Below are 21,413 nucleotides of genomic sequence, written 5' to 3'. Positions count from 1 at the left end.
TTTCTCTAGAACGTGTGTTGGCATTGCTGACTCCGCATGCTGTTTTCAGCCTGCCATTTCCTCAGAGAGATTGACACACTCTCTAAAGCATGTCCCCAGCTCTCCACATTTATAGGTCCAGTGAGAATAGAGATGTGTGTGTCTCAGCGCTGTCTCTCTGTTGCCTTAGCCGAGACTGGCAAGTAATATACTTTAGCAAATATCTGTCTATCTGAAGTTAGTGAGTATTGGTTGTCAGCCAGCGGCTGTTGGAGTGAGTGAAAGAATGTGTGTGTGTGTGTGTGTGTCTGTCTGTCTGTCTGTCTGTCTGTCAGTTGTCCAGATGATCGCAGGTAGTAGTGGTGTAGACGAGGTCATATTGTTAATCATTATCACCCCTTTATAAGAAGATGTTAGTTCCTGAACTGATAGAGTATAAGAGACCGCCTACTGGAAGTCTGGGAATGGGGAGAGACCTAGCGATCATCTGCTGCAGAGCAAATGCCCCCGCTGTGTTTCGAGCCTGCTGGATACGCAGTGCAGCTTGAGGAGCTTCCATTGTTTATGTGCTCTTTCTGGTGACTGCTAACTTCAAGTCTCTGGGGCATGAGGAAAGGTTTTAAGAAAAAAAGTTCGGTAATATAGAATTTAAATTAAACTTAGTTTTTGTTTAATGCCCATTATAAATTCTCACTTAATATGCTGAACAGTTAGTTCTTGGCCCTCACCCCTGTGATTTGAGAAGAAATGGAGGCAGTGCAGGCACTCCTGGGTTATGCTCGAGGCTGAGGAGGAAGCTTATTAACAGCTCTTCCTGCTGGCTACCCTTACTTCTGCGTCTGTGTGGGCTCGTCATGCTGACAAAGGGCAGGTTCAGTAACATAGCGAGCTGTTTTGAGGGCACCTGCCATGCACTAACCAGAATGACACGGTAATGTGGTGACTTTTCAGCAATCATTTGGGGAAGAATCTGCAGTTGCTGATGGACCGGGTCGACGAAATGAGCCAGGACATAATCAAATACAACACGTACATGAGGAACACCAGCAAGCAGCAGCAGCAGAAGCATCAGGTTGGTGGGGAGAGCTTGGTGCTCACCATGCCTGGGTACAGTATTGCAGGAGTCTCCTTCAGAATGGTTGGGAAACCATCGACTGCTAACCTAGTGACTATCATGTTTTAAAAGAATATTCTTTGTGTAGCATTATTTATTTACACCTTGTACTTAACAATACCTGACTTACAGAGAGCTGATCTATTAAGCTCAGAGTGTACTGCCAAGGTTATGCAAATAGGTGATACATTATTAAGAAAATGCGAGGCAGAAGAGATGCAGAGGGTCACAGCTCGTTTCTTCACTAACTGTAATTGGTTCGGTAGTGGGTCGTTGCGGCATACTTAGCGATCTTCAGTTCATTTAAAAACTGAGCAACTGTGATTAAGAGCAAGCAGTTTTGATAGGAAATAATAGGCCAACTGCTGGGAACTAGATAGGATAGTACAGATAAAAACCCTAGAATTACCTGAAGATGCTCATGCTCACGTATAGCCTTTTCGTGCCTTTAACCTTTGAGGCTTTCACAGTGTCTTGTAATACTGTTTTTATGACTCAAATGTTCTTAGCCTTTGATTCAGAGATAAGTTGACTTCAGAATGTTTATCTATGAAAATGGTGCTTACTTATGACCACTGTGTTAAAAGGAGACACTCTGTTAAACACTCTGCCTTCAGCACAGCTCTGGCAGTCCTGAGAGTGCTGTACTTAACAGGTCTTAGCATCAGTTGACATATATAGTGAACTTAAAGCACATGATTGTGGCACCTTTGAAAGGAGAAGACAGATATAAATCCACACAGTGTTTTTGTTTTGTTAACTGACCTGCGCAGACAGTCTCAGACTGGAGCAGAGGATGGGACCCCGTCTGGGCTTCGTTCTCTCGCTCCATGTCAGCAGAGAAAGGGCTCACGTGGGGTGTCAAATTCACTAAGAGTCTCATGCATGCTTTTTGAGAACGTCAGTGTATTGAGCTCTTACATTGATGCCTTTGCTTCGTGACACTGCTCAGAGCCCATTTACGTTTGTGTCAGTGCCCCTCGTCCTATTGGATGAAAGCAAGGGATGCTTGTTTGGACCTGATTTTCACAGGGATCCAAGGACTGTAAGCACGTATTAGCCCGTGGTGGCTGCTGTGACGAGCCGATTGCAAACGTTCTCGTTTCATTGTAATCAGCATAAGGTTTTATTGTTCATCAGTGTCTGAGTGTGTCACTGCCCCTTGTCAGGCACAGGCATCACTCGTGTGTATGATTTGGAAGTCTTGTGTGCACTAAGGCATAGGTGAGCACTGAGAACAAGAAAGGAACAAGAAAGGCAGAGGTGGCATTATCGGCGGAGGGATCGTACTGCTGTTCTCATTGTTGACAGTATTTTGGATCAGTAGAATAAGTTTTTTACGTAGTTGTTAATGCCTTCCCCTTTGTCCAGAGTGTTAACGTGTCACTGGCAGATCATGTCCTTCTAAGGCCCTTTGTTGTCAAGCCTGTCTTCTGAAGGTAGATGTAGAGTCTTAGTACAGTGACACTGGAATTGATGAAAAGTAAGATCTCTTTATTGGCTGCCATATTGAGCTTCATAGTAACCGGTTACCAAATATTGTAATTTATGGGAACCTTGTCTGGAATTCGGAGCTGCCGGATTTGCTCTGTGGGTGTGCGTAAGCTCCCACACGTGCTTGTTTCTCTATTGAGAAGAATAATCAAATGATGTTCTCTCTGATCGTAGTATCAGCAGCGTCGCCAACAGGAGAACATGCAGCGACAGAGTCGCGGCGAGCCTCCACTCCCCGAGGAGGACCTCTCGAAGCTCTTCAAGCCCCACCAGGCCCCTGCCAGGATGGACTCACTGCTCATTGCAGGTATCCTTGTCATGGGAACACACGTGGCTTCTTGTCTTCTTCGGGGAGCAGTAGATAGTGACAATTTCCCAAACAGCACCATGGGTCATAAACACGAGTGTTTTCTAAATGGTTAGAGTGTAATCTGTGTCTCGCACCTCTAGCCCTTTGTGCCTTGGGTTTTTGGGGGCTTCACTTGCTTGTCTAAACATGTCTGGGCCGGCATTATGCTTTCTAAAATAGGCTCTGTGTGAGACGTCTCATGGAAACCTAGAATTGAAGTGTTTTTCATCTCTTCTCTTGGATTTCTAATGTGAGGAAAATACTGTTCATTTTTGACGATGGCAATACAGAAAAGAACCTTCTTTGTGGATACAGGGTCTTGGCTTCTCCTTTCAGTGGATGGCATGGTTCTGCTTTTTTTGAAGTAGGGTCTCACTGTGTAGCCTCACTGGCCTCCAAAGAGCTGCCATCAAGGTGTGTACCACCACTGCCAGCATAGTGCTTTTTGTATTTATATATCGTATATATATTTTAATATATAGCACCCATCCTCTTACTTGGTTGGCAGTATTTTTGGTAGGAATATTGTTGAACAAGATTTATCTGAGCTAGTATCTGTGGGAAATGTATTAGAGTGAAACATTAAAAGTTTGTCTTCCACTTAACTCATTGAGAGGGTGAAAATTCAGATTCCTAAAGCCACTAATACACATTGAGACTTGATGGTGACACTGTGCGCACTGTGGTGAAAGTGTCCATGCGAGGAGGGCTCCTCATGCTCTGTCTGAATTCATGCTCTTCCTCACGGATCTGTAACCTGTACCGCACCCTGGCTCCAGGCCACAGGAAGACAGTTGCCCATAGTAAATAACCTGCCATCTCAGCTGATCGAGCTCTCCTAGGTAGGATGACAATTGCCCATAGTAAATAACCTGCCATCTCAGCTGATCGAGCTCTCCTAGGTAGGACGTGGCTGCCTGGCTCCTGGGCATGAACAGGACTTTTGAGTCATGTATTCTCACTTCTTATGGCATCTAGACTTACGATTATGTATTCTCATTGGAAGTCCAGTCACCTAGGAACATTATGTGTAGATTGCAGTGGCATGGTCGGTGGCACACTACATTCAGAGCAGCTTTCCAAAGAGCTGTGTGATGAAGATGACATGGGACCATCAGCAAGACTCAAAGATCAGTAGGGCAGATGTCTGTCTGAACCTGAGGGATACCAGCCAGGACGCTTCGCCCTGGCCGGCCCTACAAAGTCTTGTGTCTTCATGTCCAGTGCAGTATTTAAGTTGTAATTGTGGCTGGCGCAGGCTGCATGACGGTGTTACTCTCAAATAGTGTACTGTTTGTGAAGTGTGTGTGTGTGTGTGTGCGCGCGTGCGCTTGTAGAGGCCTAGGGCAACCCAACGAAGTGAGTGCAACCACCATCAACAAGTGCACCGAGGAAGCAGAGTCAGCCTTGGCCTGCAGGCGCTTTCTACAATTAGCCAAGCTCATCGGGCCATTTACTATTTTTTAGTGGGCTCTTTTTAAATTAAAAACGTGTCGTGCTGGCCATTTTTATTGTATTTTAGGTGGAATCAGGTATTTCCCTAGGTTTTGAATTTGTCTTGTAATCTTTGTTTGTTTTTGTTTTTTTAATGAAGGTTTTGCAATTTTCAAATTAGAGGGACTGAGATACAGTCCCCTTCTAAGGTCAAATTCAAGTAGTCTGCAGTCTGTTGGAGTCCTGTGCAGTTGTGTTAGCTTTCTGATGAACTTCAAGAGGGCTGGTCTCTCCTTCAGTTGGGACCCAAGGGAAGGACCTTTAGCACTCCCAGTGATGATACTCTAAACTAAGGTAGCCATTCACACGTGGGCCCTGTGAACCTGGTGAGCTGCAGGTTGTGGTTTTATCATGTTTGTCCTCCTGCCTGCAGAGGAGAACCTGTGCTGTCCTCTCAGTTGTCTTAGCATGGTGTGGGTCTCATCTGAACAGTTAGCCACCTGCAGGCTGTATGGCTGACGATTATTAGGTAGGTGGTGGTTTTTTTTCATCCTTAGGTCCTGAAGTCTCAAAGATAAATTCTTTGCAAAAGACATATTCTTTATCTCATAATCAATTTATTCAGTATCATTGGGTTTTTAGTGAATTCTTGGTTTAAACAAAATACAAGTAGTTTTGGTTTTAACATTCTAGGTCATTTTTCAGCTTGTTGAACATTCACTGTGATTTCTCTTTCTCAACTATGCAGGCCAGATTAATACTTACTGCCAGAACATCAAGGAGTTCACTGCCCAAAACTTAGGCAAACTCTTCATGGCGCAGGCTCTTCAAGAATACAATAATTAAAGGAAGCTTCTGGAGAAGACGTTGAGTAGACAGACTGTTGAGACTCCACAAGAGTGACTCTTGGAAAAATATATTTCTGTACTGCAAAGTGGAGAGGCGTTCTGTGCTGTTACTGCTGTAATGGTTTTCTAGCCAATAATAAAACGTTAATTGGTTGTTCAGTTGCTTTGTGTGTATTTATTTTGTTTCAGTTTTTTCATTTCCAAAAAGATGAAAGGAGTCTTGACCAGACTTCAGCACTCGGTGCATGTTCCCGTGGCCGTCTCTGCTGTCCTCTCCTTCCCCACCCTTTCAGGTTGCTGGGCCGTGTTCCTCCTCTGCTCTGGGGATCGGTGGATGCCCTCTGTACTTGCACAGGTGTCCTGCATTCCCAGGCGTGGAGTAATTTGCCTTCATTTGACTCTGACCTTCCTTCAGGTGATAGACACCTGTGTCCTTATTCATAGACCACTGAGCGTACGAATTTTAAAGGTCATTTTTTCAGATGATCATATTTTATATGGAAGCAAAGTCATATTTTGTATGTTTGTTTAGGTCTTCATATTTATCTTCCTATATTACAAAGTACTGTTACCGCTAACTGTTGTACAAGCAGGAAGAAAACTTAGGAGAATAGTAGTACATTGGAAAAAAATATATTTGAATAATTTTATACACCAAGCATGGTGGCATCCACTTATATATTATCTTAGTACTCAGGAGGCTGAAGCAGGAGGCTCGTTAGTATAAGAGCTATACCTAAAAGACTATTGACGATCTCATTTTTGCTCAGCAGCACAATTAGCTAGGGAAGAGATTTGTCATCCCTGAGACTATTATAATATTCTAGACAATGTCCCCAGGATGTGAGGTTGTTAGTTGAGTTTTACCTTGAAAAGCTTGGGACCGTGAACATTCTAGAGACCAAGTATCTAATTTGTATGTCATTTACCTAGGAAAAATTCCTTAAAAATGGGGCTGCCAGCCAAGAGGTTTATAAATTTTAAAGGCCTTTTAGCTCTATATCCAGATTGTCTTTGAGAAGGTTCTTCTGAGGATACAGCTTACAGGTGGAGAGCTTGCCTAGCAAGTGGGAGGCCCTGGGCCCAGTGCTCAATGCTGGAGGGAGAAAAAGAAAAAGGGAATGTTCTGCAGATTGTCTTTCCTGCCCCTGCTGATCCCTTATTTGGGACATTTGAGTAAAAAAGTCACAGAGTGCTCTTGGTTTGACCCTGTGTTCTATTTGCCCGGACTTGGTATTTTATTGCCATTAGACGGCCACTCCTGAAGTATCAGAGGAAAATGGAGGACAACCCAGCTCAAATGTCCCCTTAATTATTGTTCTTCTCATGATGTGAGATGAACTTAGGAGAGCCCTGTTTTCTAGAGGTGTGGTTCTTTTTGCCTTTCACTAACTCAGTGAAGCATTGTTTAACAGATGATCTCAGTAGTTTCTTATTTAGGAATTGTGGGAAGAACTTTAGGAAAACAAGGAAGTGAAAATTAGGTTGTCACTGCACATCATGTTGGGGAATAGGTTCAGACTAAGACTCGGACTCAGCACTACAGTGAGACGTTTCTGGAGACCAATGAACACCATTAATTTTATTTGTGGTTTCTTGAATCACAAAAAAGCTCAGGAACTTAGTACATAGTCTAACATTCATTACCTATAGCTATTGTGGGCGTGGGTGCTGAGCATTGCTGATTTCAAATCTTGAAATTAGCATTGGGTTAGCATTCAGAAGTAAGACTGTTATAAAAGTCCCTTATTTTAGCATTAATGTTAGCATTAATTAGCATTAGTATCTAAAAGGCACCATGTTTGAAGGTTAGAAATTGAATGTGATAATAGATCTTAGTATGATTTCTCATGTACAGTATTGAAATACTTTTGTTTTTTCCTATATTCTGAAATACTACTACATGGTCCTTGTGCTCTTGTGATCTTAGAGAACTTGTGTCAGCTTCATGTGCTGGCATTGACCTCTGCATACGGATAATCAAATGTTACAAATCCTGCTGTAGTTTAGTTGTGAGCCCTTTTTTTGATAGTAAACAATTCTCACCCCATGTATTGCCCATTTTGTTTTCCTTTCCTTTCTCACTGAATGTTTTTCCCTGTTGAAAGGCCTAACTTCTTTTCCTCTTTCTTATTTGCTTGTCATGTTAACAAATATTTGTCACGTATCTACTATGCGTTAAGTACTTATTTTATCAGAAAGAAAAAGAACACAGATTTTTGTCCCTGAGCTTGGTCCAGGTTCTTGACCCTTCTGAGAGAGAGAGAGAGAGAGAGAGAGAGAGAGAGAGAGAGAGAGAGAGAGAGAGAGAGAGAGAGAGACACGGAGGGAGAGAGGAGGAGGAGGATAGCCTTGGTACCTGGAAGAGTGCTGCTTCAGACCATCTCCTCACTTGAGCTGTGCAGAAGGGATGATGTGCTCAGACAAGGATTAGGGCAGATGCATATCTGAGGGTATCTGAGACTCAGGTCTTCACTATAGGAAGAGTAGTGAAGGTTACTGCAGTAGAGTCCCTTTACTGGACAGGGACCCGTACATCAGGTGTGTGAACAATTTTCTTTGGTCTGATGAGATTGATACAAACAACTGAAGAAACTGAGGAGGATGGCAAGCTTGGGTTCCATTTGTTGGGACAAACTATTAACGGTTTTTACACAAATGGACACTCCCTGTGATGCATCCTAATCACTTTGGCTCCAAAGCTACTGGATAGAACCTGGGTAGAACCCAGGTTGACTACCCAGAAGCCTTAATAGCAAGTTCGTGGATGCGGGATGATGTTCAGGACCCTACATGCCCAGTTTGGAAACTGTCTTAATCACTGGTCTATCGTGAAGAGACACGATGACCCACACAGAAGACAGCATTTAGTGGAGCTTGCTTACACTTTCAGGTCAGTCTGAGATGATCGTAATAGGGAGTGAGGCAGCAGACAGATGCTGAAGCAGAAGCTGAGAGCTTACATAGTACCTGTGGGTCCCCCACCCCCATCAGGGTCTCAGGCTGCAGTGAGTACTGTAGGTGTAAATGACCTAGGAGACAGCTGGAGGTGAATCGAGAGGCTAGATTATATTGGCTCAAGTCAGCGGGAAGGGGAGGAAACGGGACAAGGGAGGAGGTACTGCATCAGGAGCAGGGGCCTTCCAAGCAGACTTCCACTCATTTGATCTCTGAGAAGTTCTATGGCTGTGAAACAGAGGCCTACCCAGCTTTATCATGATGTGGCCTTTGTCTCTATGGAGTTGGGTAAGGAGCGGGCCCACAGCTGCTGAGCTCTCTGAGAGCTGTCAGGGCAGCACTCTACTTACAGTCCCTCATCTGACTTGGGAACCTACACTCACCTGCAAGATGGAGATGGATGGATGGGTGGATGGATGGATGGATGGAAGGAACGTAGGTAGGTAGGTGGATGGATGGATGGATGGATAGATGATAGAGATACGTAGGTGGATGCATGATAGATAGATATAGATAGATAGATAGATAGATAGATAGACAGGCAGAAAGACTGCAGAAAGGTAGTCTGTTGTGGGCTTTTGAAACCTTAAAGATCATCCCTCAGTGTCATACTTCCTCCAACAAGCCATACTGTCCGATTCTTCTAGAAAGAAAGTCCACCACTGGGAACCAAACATTCAAATACATGAGCCCGTGTGCTCACTCTTAGTGAAACCACCAGAGGGAGTTTGGCCATTCCAAAGCAAATATTTATTTTTGAGTACCTATCCCGAATATTTATTTCTGACTACTTTAATCAATGTTGGTTCTCAGATGCATTGTTAAATAACCCTTGTTTCAGTTATTATGGGACTGGTTTGTTACAATCACAGTTCATTGCATAAAACTAGACATTGAAGTCAATTACATATTCTTACAATTTAGGCACTCTCTTTTTCTTTTCATTGAATTAATAGCCAGCAGACTGTCAAAGAGTCAATACATTCTCAGTCTTGTTAGAGCAGCCATCACTGCCTGCAACCATCATGCATACAGTTCAGGGACGAAGGACAATGTCTCCAAATGTCTCTCACTCTAAAAGTTCCTGTTGTGCATTTCCCAGCCCCATAAGAATTGTAATTCTCCAAAGAAGATTCCATGAAGCAAAGACGGGTTTCTATCTCAGTTCACAGATGACCATTTTTACGCTGAACACAAGAAGGACAGCCATTTCAATAATGCAGAACGATCCATTTCCAATGTCCTAAGTTAAAGCTGATCGCAGGAGGAAAACACTGCATTCAGAGTGTGGGTCAATCTCAAAACACAAACTTGGGAGTCACCTTTTCTTTCAGTAGTAGTTGGTTCAGAGACTTCACTGCACAGCTATGTCTGCCACCCTCTGCCTTTCCTTGTGGATTCAGGCAAGGATTTGTTTAACTCTCAGCCTGCTCACTGTGGGGGGCAGTAAATGACCCTTGCCTTTTTTTCTTTTACTGTAGCCTCTGGGCAGCATCCTTCTTTGTGTGAAGTGAAAAGGATTCTTACTTTGTCAAACACCCTGGGCAATCTTTCCTTACCTTTAACTTACTATTCTGATTTCACAGGCCCAACTAGCTACGAATTGCAATCTACCTGTGATTCTTCCATTTTTGATTCTTGCCATGTTGAGATTTTTAAATTGTGTGTGCACGTGCGCACGTGCATGCATGTATATGCACACCTTTTAAAAAACAAAGATTTTAATTTGTTCCTCGATCTAACCGTGCATCTCAGAATGTCGTAATTCTCCTGTCAGGCAGGCAAGTGTCCCAATAACCTCATCTCGATCACAATGGTGAGGGGCTATCTTTCTCTGTGAGGCGTGCGGCTCTCATTATTGCTAATGAAAGGTCTTCATGTGCATTAGGGGAAACTGGGCCTCTAATGAGATACAGAGAAGAATCGGAGCTGATGGCTTCCTCTTCTAACCCACTGCACTATAACACGAGTGCACTCTCCTGAGGCAATGGGCCAGAGAAATACAATGTGCATGCACTGCCTACATAAAATAGCTCTTCTGATGCCAGGGTTGCTTTGGCTTGTAGTCGGTGACACTTCATACATCCTGAGGGGAGCTTTCTGGAAGCAGAAGAGCCACAGATGGAGAAGAAAGTAGACAGGTTACTTTATATGTGAGATAGTTTTAGGTTCTGTTATTCCCTTTGCTAATATATTACTTTACAACTTGCAAAGTGGTTGTTTATACATCTTCTCCTGATCAGATACAGTGGGAAGCAAATGTCCTTGGTACAGAGAATCCTGAGGGACAGAGACACCAGCCGGGCTGCTCACGGACGATGAGGCCACTGTAAGCAGATTGTGATGAGCCCATCCCAGATTGCTGCACACAGACTGAGAACCGGGCATGACGGGGTGCTTTCTGCTTCACCCTAACACATGGCTTTCTGTTTCCCTTTTGAAGTGTGCTTCGATTTGTGTGCTCAGATTTCACAAAAATGCCTTCCAATCTCAGTAACTTTTGCCCCTTCAGTAACTGAGTTGGTGTCTTACTTTCAACATCAAAACAACACCCTCGTCTTGTTCCAAGGCTTATTTGCCGTCGTCGGGTTGGATCCAACAGATTTGGGAAGATAAGAATGAAGGTGTTAGTAGGATAAGATATTGGGAGGCCTGGTCTAGTCTTTGCCATCACTAACACCCATTCAAAGGCAAAACCAAAACCGGTCCCTAGAGCTCTGTTGTGGGTCCTGCATTCTTTCAGATGAGCCTGTGGCTCAGCGTATCTCTAAGCCCAAATGTTGTCCCTTCTATGACTGAGCCTTTCTATGTGCACGTTGCTCTCCAATGCATCTTGCCTGGACTTGGAACAAATATACTGCATCCTTAAAGGGGAAGGAGGCTGTAGATGGAACTTAGAGCTCCGTCTCCTCGTCACCTTGACTCTTCCAGCTGGGAAGTGGATGGAAAAGGTGAGCCCGGCTACTCTGCTGGAGACCGGTGGTATAAACAGGTGGCAGGGGATTCTAAATTTGGTCTGAGCTGAAGACATTTCAGGCAAACAAAATTCAGCTACGTTTCTCTTGACAGTGAAGTATTTCTTCCGAGATGCAGATGTCAGTTTTAGGGAAGCACAAATCAGCTTCGGGAAGAAAACACTTGAGGGCCCTTGTGTGTGTTTAACAGCAGCTGCTTCTCACAGAGCTCTGTGTAGCTGGACGCCCCTTTGCCCTAGCTCCTGAGCTTAAGGTAATTTTGCAGAGAACCTTCCCCAACACGGAGGAGAGAAACTGGCATGATTTGTTAGCAACAAAGACATTTGCATTTCTGATGTTCCTGTCATTCTGTTCGTGCCTCTGTGAATTCACAAATGTACAGAAATTCAGAACTCATCTGGGCTAGAAAGAGGCAGAAAGGGAAGGTGTTGATTTTGCATGTTAATGAAGCTCTGATGTGATAAATCTCAGATGACAGTCTCCTGTCTTGTCCTGATGGACTGGAACAATTTGGGGGGCTCTGCTGGGGAGTGCTTAGAGGCAGCTGACAAGGCAGCAGCTGCCTGAGCCCTGAAAACAGTAGCAACTTACTGTTAGCAGTAAGTTGTTAGCAGCTTGGACCAAAGATTATCTTCTTTCTTCTTGCTCTTCCATGTGCTACAGCTTGCTCCAAGGAAGAGAGCCCAACTGGCCAAACCAACCACCACTAAGAAGTCTCCTGTCAGTTCTTTGTCTCTTGTCATGAATCTGACTTTACTTGGCCGGGCGGTGGTGGCACATGCCTTTAATCCCAGCACTTGGGAGGCAGAGGTAGGTGAATTCCTGAGTTCCAGGACAGCCAGGGGTATACAGAGAAACCCTGTCTCAAAAAATACAAAAAAACCCCCAAAAAACAACAAAAAAAACAAACAAAAAAACCCCCAAAACAACAACAACAACAACAAAACAAAAAACAAAATAAACAACAACAACAAAAAAGAAAGTAGAGCTCCTCCCCCCACACACAAAATGCCGCTTTCAAGAGTGGTGTCATCCTCAGATCTGTGCCACACTTTGAGGGCTTTGGGTGTCCATCTAACAAGCATGTGGATCAGACTCAGCTCGGCGCTCAGGGTGGCAGGAACATTGGTTTGTTGAGTCAAAGATGCGGCTCGCAAAGTACTGCCCATGAGCATCACCTGCAAGCCTATTAGGGCAGTGAGTCCTCACCGCTCAGCTCAGACTCATTGAGTCAGGAGGGTCCCTGCGGGAGGTGGGGGAACCTACCTAACCTCCTGGGGGCTGGACTCAGTTTGGCCTGGAATCTGGCTATGTCGCCTCCGGGGAAGGTTTTTGGTTTTTTTGTTCTTTATCAAGTCTGAAGTAAGCACATAGGTTTATAAATTCTCCCTGCTCCATTTTTAAGTTGCCGGATGATATCAGGAAGACTTTACATAATAACTCACTGTAACCCCTAAAGGTGGAGAAGGGTGATTGTTTCAGGCCTTGGAGGAAGAAGAGAGACCCAAAATGAGAGAGGTAAGCAAAGGAGAAGGGGGCTGAATGAATCTCGAGTCCAGAAAGACTTCCAGTCGTAAGGCAGAGTAGCAGGGTGTCACCGACACATCCGTGTTTGGAGTGTAGCGCCCAAGTCAAAAGAGGTCAGCGTGCATGACATTTTACATCCGTACACCGAGAGCATCCTGAGTCTGTTTGTGTTCCGGGATGTTCACCCGGAGCACGGGGTGGGAAAGAAGTGGGAATCCTATATTCCTTATCCTCATTCTCAGCTCCCCGTCATCGGGGTCAAGAAGTCAGATAAAAGGTGAGAACGAAGATTAGAAATGTAGAGGAGCTGGACAGTGGTGGCGCAGGCCTTTAATCCCGGTGCTTGGACGATAGAGGCGGGTAGAGGTCTGTGAGTTCGAGACCAGTTCAGAATATTGTACAGAACATTATGGTTTTGTTTTGTTCTTTGTTTGTTTGTTTTTGTTTTGTTTATCTCTGAAATGCCTCCAAAATATTGCATATTGAGTCTTCTGAGGGACTTCTTGTGAGGTTAAGTCCTATCAATAGAGTGTGAGCAAGCAAAACCAATGTGTGGTGAAGGAATTTCTTGATCACCTTTATAAAGCGGCAGGGACGGGTGGTTTTTAGTTTGCTGAAAAATCCTTACTACTGTCTATTCAGCATGGGACACGGGAGCACGGTGGAACTGCAAACCTGCATAACTTAGGGCGGTGAAACAAACCAACCAGGCTCTCTCCCTCTCTCTCTCTCTCTCTCTCTCTCTCTCTCTCCCAAGCATCCCTTTTTACTTATCCAACTTTGGTTTTTGCAGTGCTCTCTGATACTGATCTTTTTTTTTTTTAAAGAGCATATAGGAGTTTTAGATTTAATTCGCTACAGCTTGCATTTAAGACTCAAAAAAATGAGAAGTAATTGGAAGATAACAGTAGCAGCTGCTTAGCCAGTTGTTTCAAAATATGGCAATAAAAATCTTCAACTTGAGACTCGCTATTTTTGCATGCACATGTCTGTCATTGGCTGTGATAGATTTTGAACCTCCTTACCAAGTAAATGCTTTAGGGGGGGCGGTAGAGAATGCTTATGACAGGTTATATTTTATAAACTTTACACATACAAAAAATTGTGCTTCTCTTAGAAAAGGAGAGGGGCAGGTGCTAACTATACGTCAGCTTGCTCAACTAACTTGGGCTAGAAGGCAGCCTCAGTTTCCCCTACCACTGTTGGGAAAGCAACCCGCATTGATTGGGCACATAGATTCAGAGGACACATACTTAGAAGAAGAGGGGAAGTTTTGATGGAAGATGCAGTTCATTTGCATCACAAGTTTGAGGTGTGGACAGGCAAAGTGTAAAGAAACAGCCTCACCATCCTAGGCTACAGCTTCCTTTTTTTTTTTAATTAGATATTTTCTTTATTTATATTTCAAATGTTATCCCCTTTCCTCATTTCCCCTCCCAAAAGCCCCTATCCCATCCCCCCAACCCCTGCTCACTAACCCACCCTCTCCCACTTCCTTGTCCTGGCCTTCTCCCACACCGAGGGCAAATAGTCTTCACAGGACCAAAGGCCTCTCCTCTCATTAATGTCCAACAAAGCCATTTTCTGCTGCATATGTGGCTGGAGCCATGGGTCCCTCTATGTGTACTCTGGTTGGTGGTTTCGTCCCTGGGAGCTCTTGGGGTACTGGTTGATTCATATTGTTGTTCCTCCTATGGGTCTGCAAACCCCGTCAGCTCCTTGGGTCCTTTCTCTAACTCCTCCATTGGGGACCCTGTGTTCAGTCCAGTGGTTGGCTGAGAGCATCCCCCTCTGTGTTTGTCAGGCACTGGCAGAGCCTCTCAGGAGACAGCTATATCAGGCTCCTGTACATTTGCACAATGGAGTACTACTCAGCTATTGAAAACAATGTATTCATGAAATTCTTAGGCAAATGGATGGAACTAGTGAGGTAACCCAGTCACAAAAGAACATACCTGGTATACACTCACTGATAAGTGGATGTTAGCCCAGAAGTTCGGAATACCCTAGATATAATTCACAGACCAAATGAAGAGCTCAAGAAGAAGGAAGAACAAAGTATGGATACTTAGGTCCTAGAGGTGGCTCAGTGGTTAAGAGCACTGACTGCTCTTCCGAAGGTCTTGAGTTCAAATCCCAGCAACCACGTGGTGGATCACAACCATCTGTAACGAGATCTGACGCCCTCTTCTGGAGTGTCTGAAGACAGCTACAGTGTACTTCCACATAATAAATAAATCTTAAAAAAAAAAAAAAAGAAGGGGGAACAAAATACCCATGCGAGGAGATACAGAGACAAAGTGTGGAGCAGAGACTGAGGGAAAGACCATCCAGAGACTGTCCCACCTGGGGTTCTATCCCATATACAGTCACCAAACCCAGACACTATTGTGGAGACTACAGCTTCCTTATTCCTGTATATGGGATTAGCCCACAGCAGCAGCGTGGGCTACACAGGCTATTCACGGGTTATTTCAGTGGAAATGAGATTTCGTTTGCCTGTGGAGGGAGACACCGCTGCATTTTAAACTGGTCATGACCCTCCCAAGCCCCTCTCCCCAACGCCCCAGCCCCGTCCCAGAGCACTTGCTCTTCAGAGTGAGTCTTCAGAGTGGCAGGGGACGGCTGGCTGGCTGTGGCCCTGGAGCTGGGTGGCAGCACCTCAGCATTGTGGGTGATTGGTGGGGAGGAGGAGAGCGCCCTTAAGCAGGTTTCTAAGAAGCACCAGCTTTAATTTCTTATACGTGAGTGCTACTCTTGTGGGGATGAATGGGGATTTTCCTAATAAACACATTTTTTATGTTTATTTTTGGTAAAGGTTTGTTTAAATGGTATCAGATGGTGATCCTTACTTTGAAATTTCTAAATTTTTTTTCCCGTGAAGTGAAGCATGATGGGTTAGCAATGGCAGCACAGTAAGAGGAAGGCGGCCTTACACACTTACACCGCTGGTTCTCAACCTCTGGGTTTTGACCCCTTTGACGAACCTCTTATCTCCAAAAATATTTACACCATGATTCATAACAATAGCAAAATTACAGTTGTGAAATGGGAACGAGAAGAATTTTATGGTTGGGGGTCACCACGGCATGTTTTAAAGGGTCAGCATTAGGAAGGCTGAGAGCCACTGTCCTAGACATATACCTGGCCCGGGGCCTGAGTGCTTTCACGGTTTAACTCTTTGCTGCCGGCCACAGCCCCTCCTGCTCCCTCCTCGGCTGCAGTTCTCCAACTCAGAAAGGATGCCAATTGTTCGCCTTTGATGAAATCGTTGACCTAGAAAAAGATGACACTTTCCTTTGGTTGGGGCCAGTCCTCTTATCACGTTATACACTAACAATTGTGCAGTAACCCAGCCTTTAGAGAATTAATTTAAATTAAAGCACCCGTTAAAGGGTGGACTCTGGCCCAGTAACCACAGAACCCTGTTGCTAGCAGTAAGTGGCACCCAGGGATGCTGGGAGAGTCCTGGGAACCGAGCTGCAGAGAAGGGATCAGATAACTTTTCTCTGTAAGGAGCCTTATGGTATTTTAGATTTTGTGGACCATATGCTGAGTACAGCGATTGCTTGGCCCAGAGGCAATCGGAAGGCAGCCGTATAGAGATGTATAGAATTTTCTAAATTTTTATAGAGAGCGTATAGAAATGACCGTATAGAAATGACCAGTGCGGCTGTGCTCTAGAGAAATGTCCGCTATGGACTCGGGAGCTGATTCAGGAGCCGGTCTGGTGCGGGCCTGCTGTAGCTGCCTCGCATCACCTGAAGGCTAAGAAAAGCAGTGAGCCCGTTCCTAAGTTAACTGACTGTTTGGAGACCCACCTCCCCCTCACTTTGGTTCGAATCCTGGCACTGACCATATCAAGAGAACATCTTTGAAGCATAATGAACTGCTTACCAGGAGGGTTAGCACAAACTCACGAGAGAGCATAGAGAAAGATGCATTTACAGAGCCTATGTAAATATACCGTTTTATTTATCGGGGTTTATTCCTTTTTATAGCAGGAATTACTACCGCGATGGTCCTTAGGAATATGGTAATAAATAAGACCAGTTTCCCCCTGTCTGTACAGAGCCGGTATTCTGGGGCGATTTACTTTTGGAGGGTTGTATGATTTAAACGGAAAGTGGTTCTGTGGCTCCGCGAACTCGGCTCCCTCCTTTTTTTCTACCCTGAAATAGGATGCAAAAAGCGGATTAGAGGAGCAGCGAAGAACTTGACTTGGTCTTCCTCACAGCCAAGGGCTCAGCAAAACAGCAAAGCGATCCTGCAAGCTTGCAGCGGAGGAATCCTGAGGCTGTTTCTGCCAGCGGCAGCTGTTTCCGGCACCTGGTTAATTAATCCAGGAAAGGCCAGCGCTCATTAAGACTCCCTGGTCCCAGAGCTGCGTTTTATGGGTGGGGAAACTGAGGTACTGCAAGGGTTATGGGTTTGGCTCGGCTCACAGCCTGCTGGAAGCTGAAGGCAGGATTCAGGCCAGCACAGCCGGTGGGCCCTAGGAACTGGACCAAAGCCTCTCTCTCCCAGGATGTCATCGACTCAAGGGCAGCTGGGACTTCTCAGACCCACGACTCCAATTAAGCTTAAGAAAGATTCAGAAGACTGGAGCTCCCCACCCAGTCCCCCCCCGCCCCCCGCTGCGGGAAGGGGGAGGGGTGTGGGGTTTGGTGACGCTGCTTTGACAAAGGAGGGGCTCCAATTGGGAAACCAGATGCTGCTTCCTGACCAAAACGCTTAAGAGCTTTGGCAGCCCTAAGAGCTCAGAGCTGGAGGCTGCAATGTATGGACAGTCACTGTGTCTCTCCTCCCCTGCAGGAGCAGGTTAGTGCTGTGGCTTAGAGGCTCATGGTACTGTTGTCTCGGTAGAGAACTGTCCTGGAACTAGAAGGGATTCCTGCCTTGCCAGCTCTGGTTCCCTGCTTGCCCCAGGTTCCAGAGTTGGAACCAACTCTGCATCTTCCTTCCTAGCCTAGAGTAGGGGTTGCCACCCTGCGGTGAAGGGTGTATTGTCTCCTCTAAAAAATAACAGGGAGCTAGGAATAGCAGCAGTGTGAGTAGTGTGTGAATCAGCTTACCTATTAGGATTTTGTGTTCCACAAATTCAACCCCCCTCTCGTTTTGCGATTTGCTCCCATCTACCCAGAATCAGGGGCCCGTTGATGTTTCTTATTTATCTGTGATAAGTCAGTGAGTTTAAAAAAAAATTGTTAGGAAACTAGATAATTTTAGTGTTTATTGAAAGGGGATATAGAAAAAAAAGAGGGGAGAGGGTAGTCCCAGCTTACAGAAGACAACTGTGGACAGAATCACAGTGATACGGTGATACGGCCAAAACTAATCAAAGGGTACATCTTTGGAAGGATTGAAGGCCACTGCCTTCAGTCAGAGACAGCTGTGTGTCAGTGAGCTTACGCTCCACAGCTCCAGAAGCCAACTGGTAAGAAAGGGTAAATCTTACGTCCAGCAGAATATGTCATATGGGGTCTGGAAAAACACAGCTAGCTAGCTGGAGCCTCCCCATCTTGAGATCTGAAGCTTCCTACTGTGTGTGCCGACCAACCTGCTTCCTTCTGTGGAGGCAGGATGGTAGGGAAAGTATTTATCTTTGCATACAGTAGGTTTTTGTTTGTTTGTTTGTTTGTTTTGAGATAAGATCTTTCCACATAGCTCTGACTGTCCAGGAACTCACTATGTCAACCAGGCTGGCCCTCAAGAAAAAGAAGGGATGAGGGTGGAGTGGGCAACTCCTACAGATGCTCACATGATTCTATCCCTGTGAGGGAGAGATGGAATAGGGAGGGAGGCCTTGGTCTGCAACCCAGCTCTAAGGCAGTTGTAACCAGGGAGGAGGCAAGCACTCGGAGCTCACCCAGCCTGTCAGTGTTCACAGGGCCTGTACTCACTGAAGGCTGGGAAGCCCTGGAGGGGCACTGTCTTATTTAGGCTGTTATGGATTCAGAGCCAGGCTGGGGTTAGCTGTCTCCACAGCCGGGGACCAGCACAGCATAGCTTTGAAGGCTGCCACTTGGCTTACCTAAAGCTAGCAGTCTCAAAAGGAAACAGGCGTTCAGTAATGACATTGGTGTTCCCTGATATGCAGATGTCACCAGCACCAAGAATCAAAAGTGGTCCTGTCACGCAGCAAGACCACAGAAGGTGGACTGGTGGCCACATACAGAGGAGCTTCACTGAAGCGGTCTGGAGGGTGTGCTGGACTCCCGAGAGAGACAGGCAGCGCATAGGACAGAGAGCGTGGGAGATAGAGACAGAGGGATGAGCTGGAGAAGAAACAGAGAGGAAAGGAGAGAGAGAGGGAAAAGAGAGGGAAATAGAGAGAGAGAGGGCAAGAATAAAAGAAAGGAAAGAACAGAAAGAAGGAGAGGAAGGAGAGAGAAGCAGGGGTGAGGGGAGGCCCGGTGCAGCCCCAAGTGTGAAGGTGGTATTGCTAGGGCACTGTACAAAGATTCACGGTGCACTGAGAGCAGCGGGTGAGGGGCCAGGGGGGAAAACAGCTTCTGATCAGCTTGCTGGGCCTTGCTCTGCTGCAGGAAGTATTAAAAAAAGAAGCGCCAAGGTCCCACGCCAGCCAGCTCCATCCAGCTATTCTCCACCTGCCAACTCTCCTGCGGGAGCTCCCGAGTTCCCTTCGCTGCCGCGCCAGCCCCATGCAACAACTGTCCACCCCAATGTCAGCTGCCACAACACCCAGCAACCCGGGAGAAACAAAACTCTAGATGCTTATAATTAACAAGTCAGATTTATGAATCAATACATTCTCCATTCACAAGATGCCCACACAATAATTTGAGGGCCAGTTGATAATGGTACAAGCTGCCCACCTAGATTAGACAAGTTATTCCAGTTGTTCTATACTTTATGATATCATATCTACTTGTGGCTATTTAAAGCCATGCGGGTTCAGGATCTTCTTCCCGTCTGTCCTCCATCTTGCTTCTCCTCTCTGTCCCTGCCACTCTTAGCTCCGCCTTCCTTTTCCCTGTCCAATCACAGGCCTCCTGCTGCACTAATATTTTAATGTAATTGGACAGGGAAAATCCTACCTCACTGTTCTGAAATCACAGCTTTCCGTGCACACTGAGAAACATTAGTTACTTTGACAACTCTACCAGGGTCCTTAAAGACTGGTTCCTTTCTCGAAAGCTTCCCAGCTAGAGCCTGTGGTCAGGATGATCAAGGATCCCACCGTAAGGCTCTCAGATGGCGAATCTACACCTTGAGCTCTGAAATCTCTCTCCTTTGAGTTCTAGGCCCCTGTGTGGAGTCACTGTCTTTTCTTCCTCAACCCTGAGTACATTAACAATGTACGTAAATATTGGTGGTGCTTATTTGATGTCGAATTGGTCTTAATCTTACCTGAAGAGTTCAGTTCTGTGTGATGAAACATCCAGTTCTGTTCCTGTCCCTCTCTGCACCTGAAATGTGGTTCTTATGCCTTGGTCTGCATGAACATTTAGACATAGGCCTGTTCCTTCTTGGAGAGCCTTGTCTCCCACACATACCAGTGTGTCTGAGGCTGCTCTGCCCAACCTTGGGGCATTACAGACAGTGATAAACAGGAACGTGCTGCCAAGAATATTTAAATAAAAAAAAAAAAGGATTTAGAATCAAAATCAGAAGGAGGCAAAGAGTAGAGAGAATGAGGTCAGGGAGTAGGGTGTGCTGGGGAAGTAGGTCAGGTGGTAGAGCCTAGCATTCAGGAAGCCCTGAGTTGTGTCCCCAATACTGAATAAAAGTAGGCATGGTGGCACATGCCTGTGATCCCAGCACTAGAAGGTAGACACAGGAGAATCAGAAGCTTCTCCTCTAAGTAGTACATATATATGATAGACAGACAAAAAGACAAACAAATGATAGATACATAGATAATAGATACACAGATGATATATGGATAGATAGATAGATAAGGAGGAGGAGAGAGAATAGAAAGAAGAAAAGAAAAATCAAAAGAAGGCTGGAGAGATGGCTCAGAGGTTAAGAGTACTGACTGTTCTTCCAGAGGTCCTGAGCTCCCAGCAACCACATGGTGCCTCACAACCATCCATAATGAGATCTGGTACCCTCTTCGGACCTGCAGGCATTCATTCAGGGAGAACATTGTATACATGTAGAATTGTATACATAAAGAAATGAATCTTTAAAAAGAAAGAAGGAAAGAAAAAGGAAAAAGCAAAGAAAAGGAGAGAGAGACCTTGCAGAATGGTAAAGATCAAAGAGGCCCCGACTGTCTTATGATTAGCCACATGACTGATAGATAGGCTCATCCTTTGAATGACAACTATCAGCTGACATCTGCTGTAGCATCCTATGATGCCTTTATTTGGACCTGATAAGGCTGTGTTGATACACTGTCTGTAGCCATCTTTCTGGCCTACATTTTCTCATTAGCCTTTAATGGGCAGAACTCAGGATTTACAAAGGGGACACCGGTAGAGATGAGGCATTAGTTTTTAGAGGGTGAGCTCCTGTACTTGTTGTGGCCTAAATACAATTTAGGAGCCACAGTCTTTAGGTCTAAAGAGGGAGTGCCACTTCTCCCAGTCCATAGTCTCTTTCCTTGATACTAATATTCCTTTTGAGGAAAAAAAAATGCAACTCTGTCTCCCGAGCATTAGAGAAACCTTGTGGAAATTCGAAGTCAGATGCTACAAAGAGCTGCTTTCAGTGACTTGGTCTTTGTAAACAGGAACCTGGCTCCCCACTGCCCTCTAGAGCAT

The 21,413-nt window shown here is 45.3% G+C and overlaps 1 protein-coding gene across 2 annotated transcripts in view; it reads left to right on the top strand.

Annotated features, from left to right (window-relative positions):
• The window catches only part of Eif3h (eukaryotic translation initiation factor 3 subunit H), a 76,829-nt gene extending 71,452 nt beyond the window's left edge, over positions 1–5,377 (top strand). Inside the window, exons 6-8 of one of the 2 annotated variants that reach the window (XM_052160808.1) lie at positions 931–1,051; positions 2,762–2,894; positions 5,119–5,377. In XM_052160808.1, coding sequence (XP_052016768.1) covers positions 931–1,051; positions 2,762–2,894; positions 5,119–5,216 — 352 coding nt within the window. In that variant the 3' untranslated portion in view covers positions 5,217–5,377. Of the gene's footprint in view, positions 1–930; positions 1,052–2,761; positions 2,895–4,803; positions 4,905–5,118 lie in introns of those variants that run through there. The other variant, XM_052160809.1, reaches the window with a different exon arrangement.
• Positions 5,378–21,413: the final 16,036 nt, after the last annotated feature.

The sequence above is a fragment of the Apodemus sylvaticus genome, chromosome 17, assembly GCF_947179515.1.
Source record: "Apodemus sylvaticus chromosome 17, mApoSyl1.1, whole genome shotgun sequence".
Taxonomy (NCBI): Eukaryota; Metazoa; Chordata; class Mammalia; order Rodentia; family Muridae; genus Apodemus; species Apodemus sylvaticus.
This window is presented reverse-complemented; position numbering and strand designations above follow the sequence as displayed.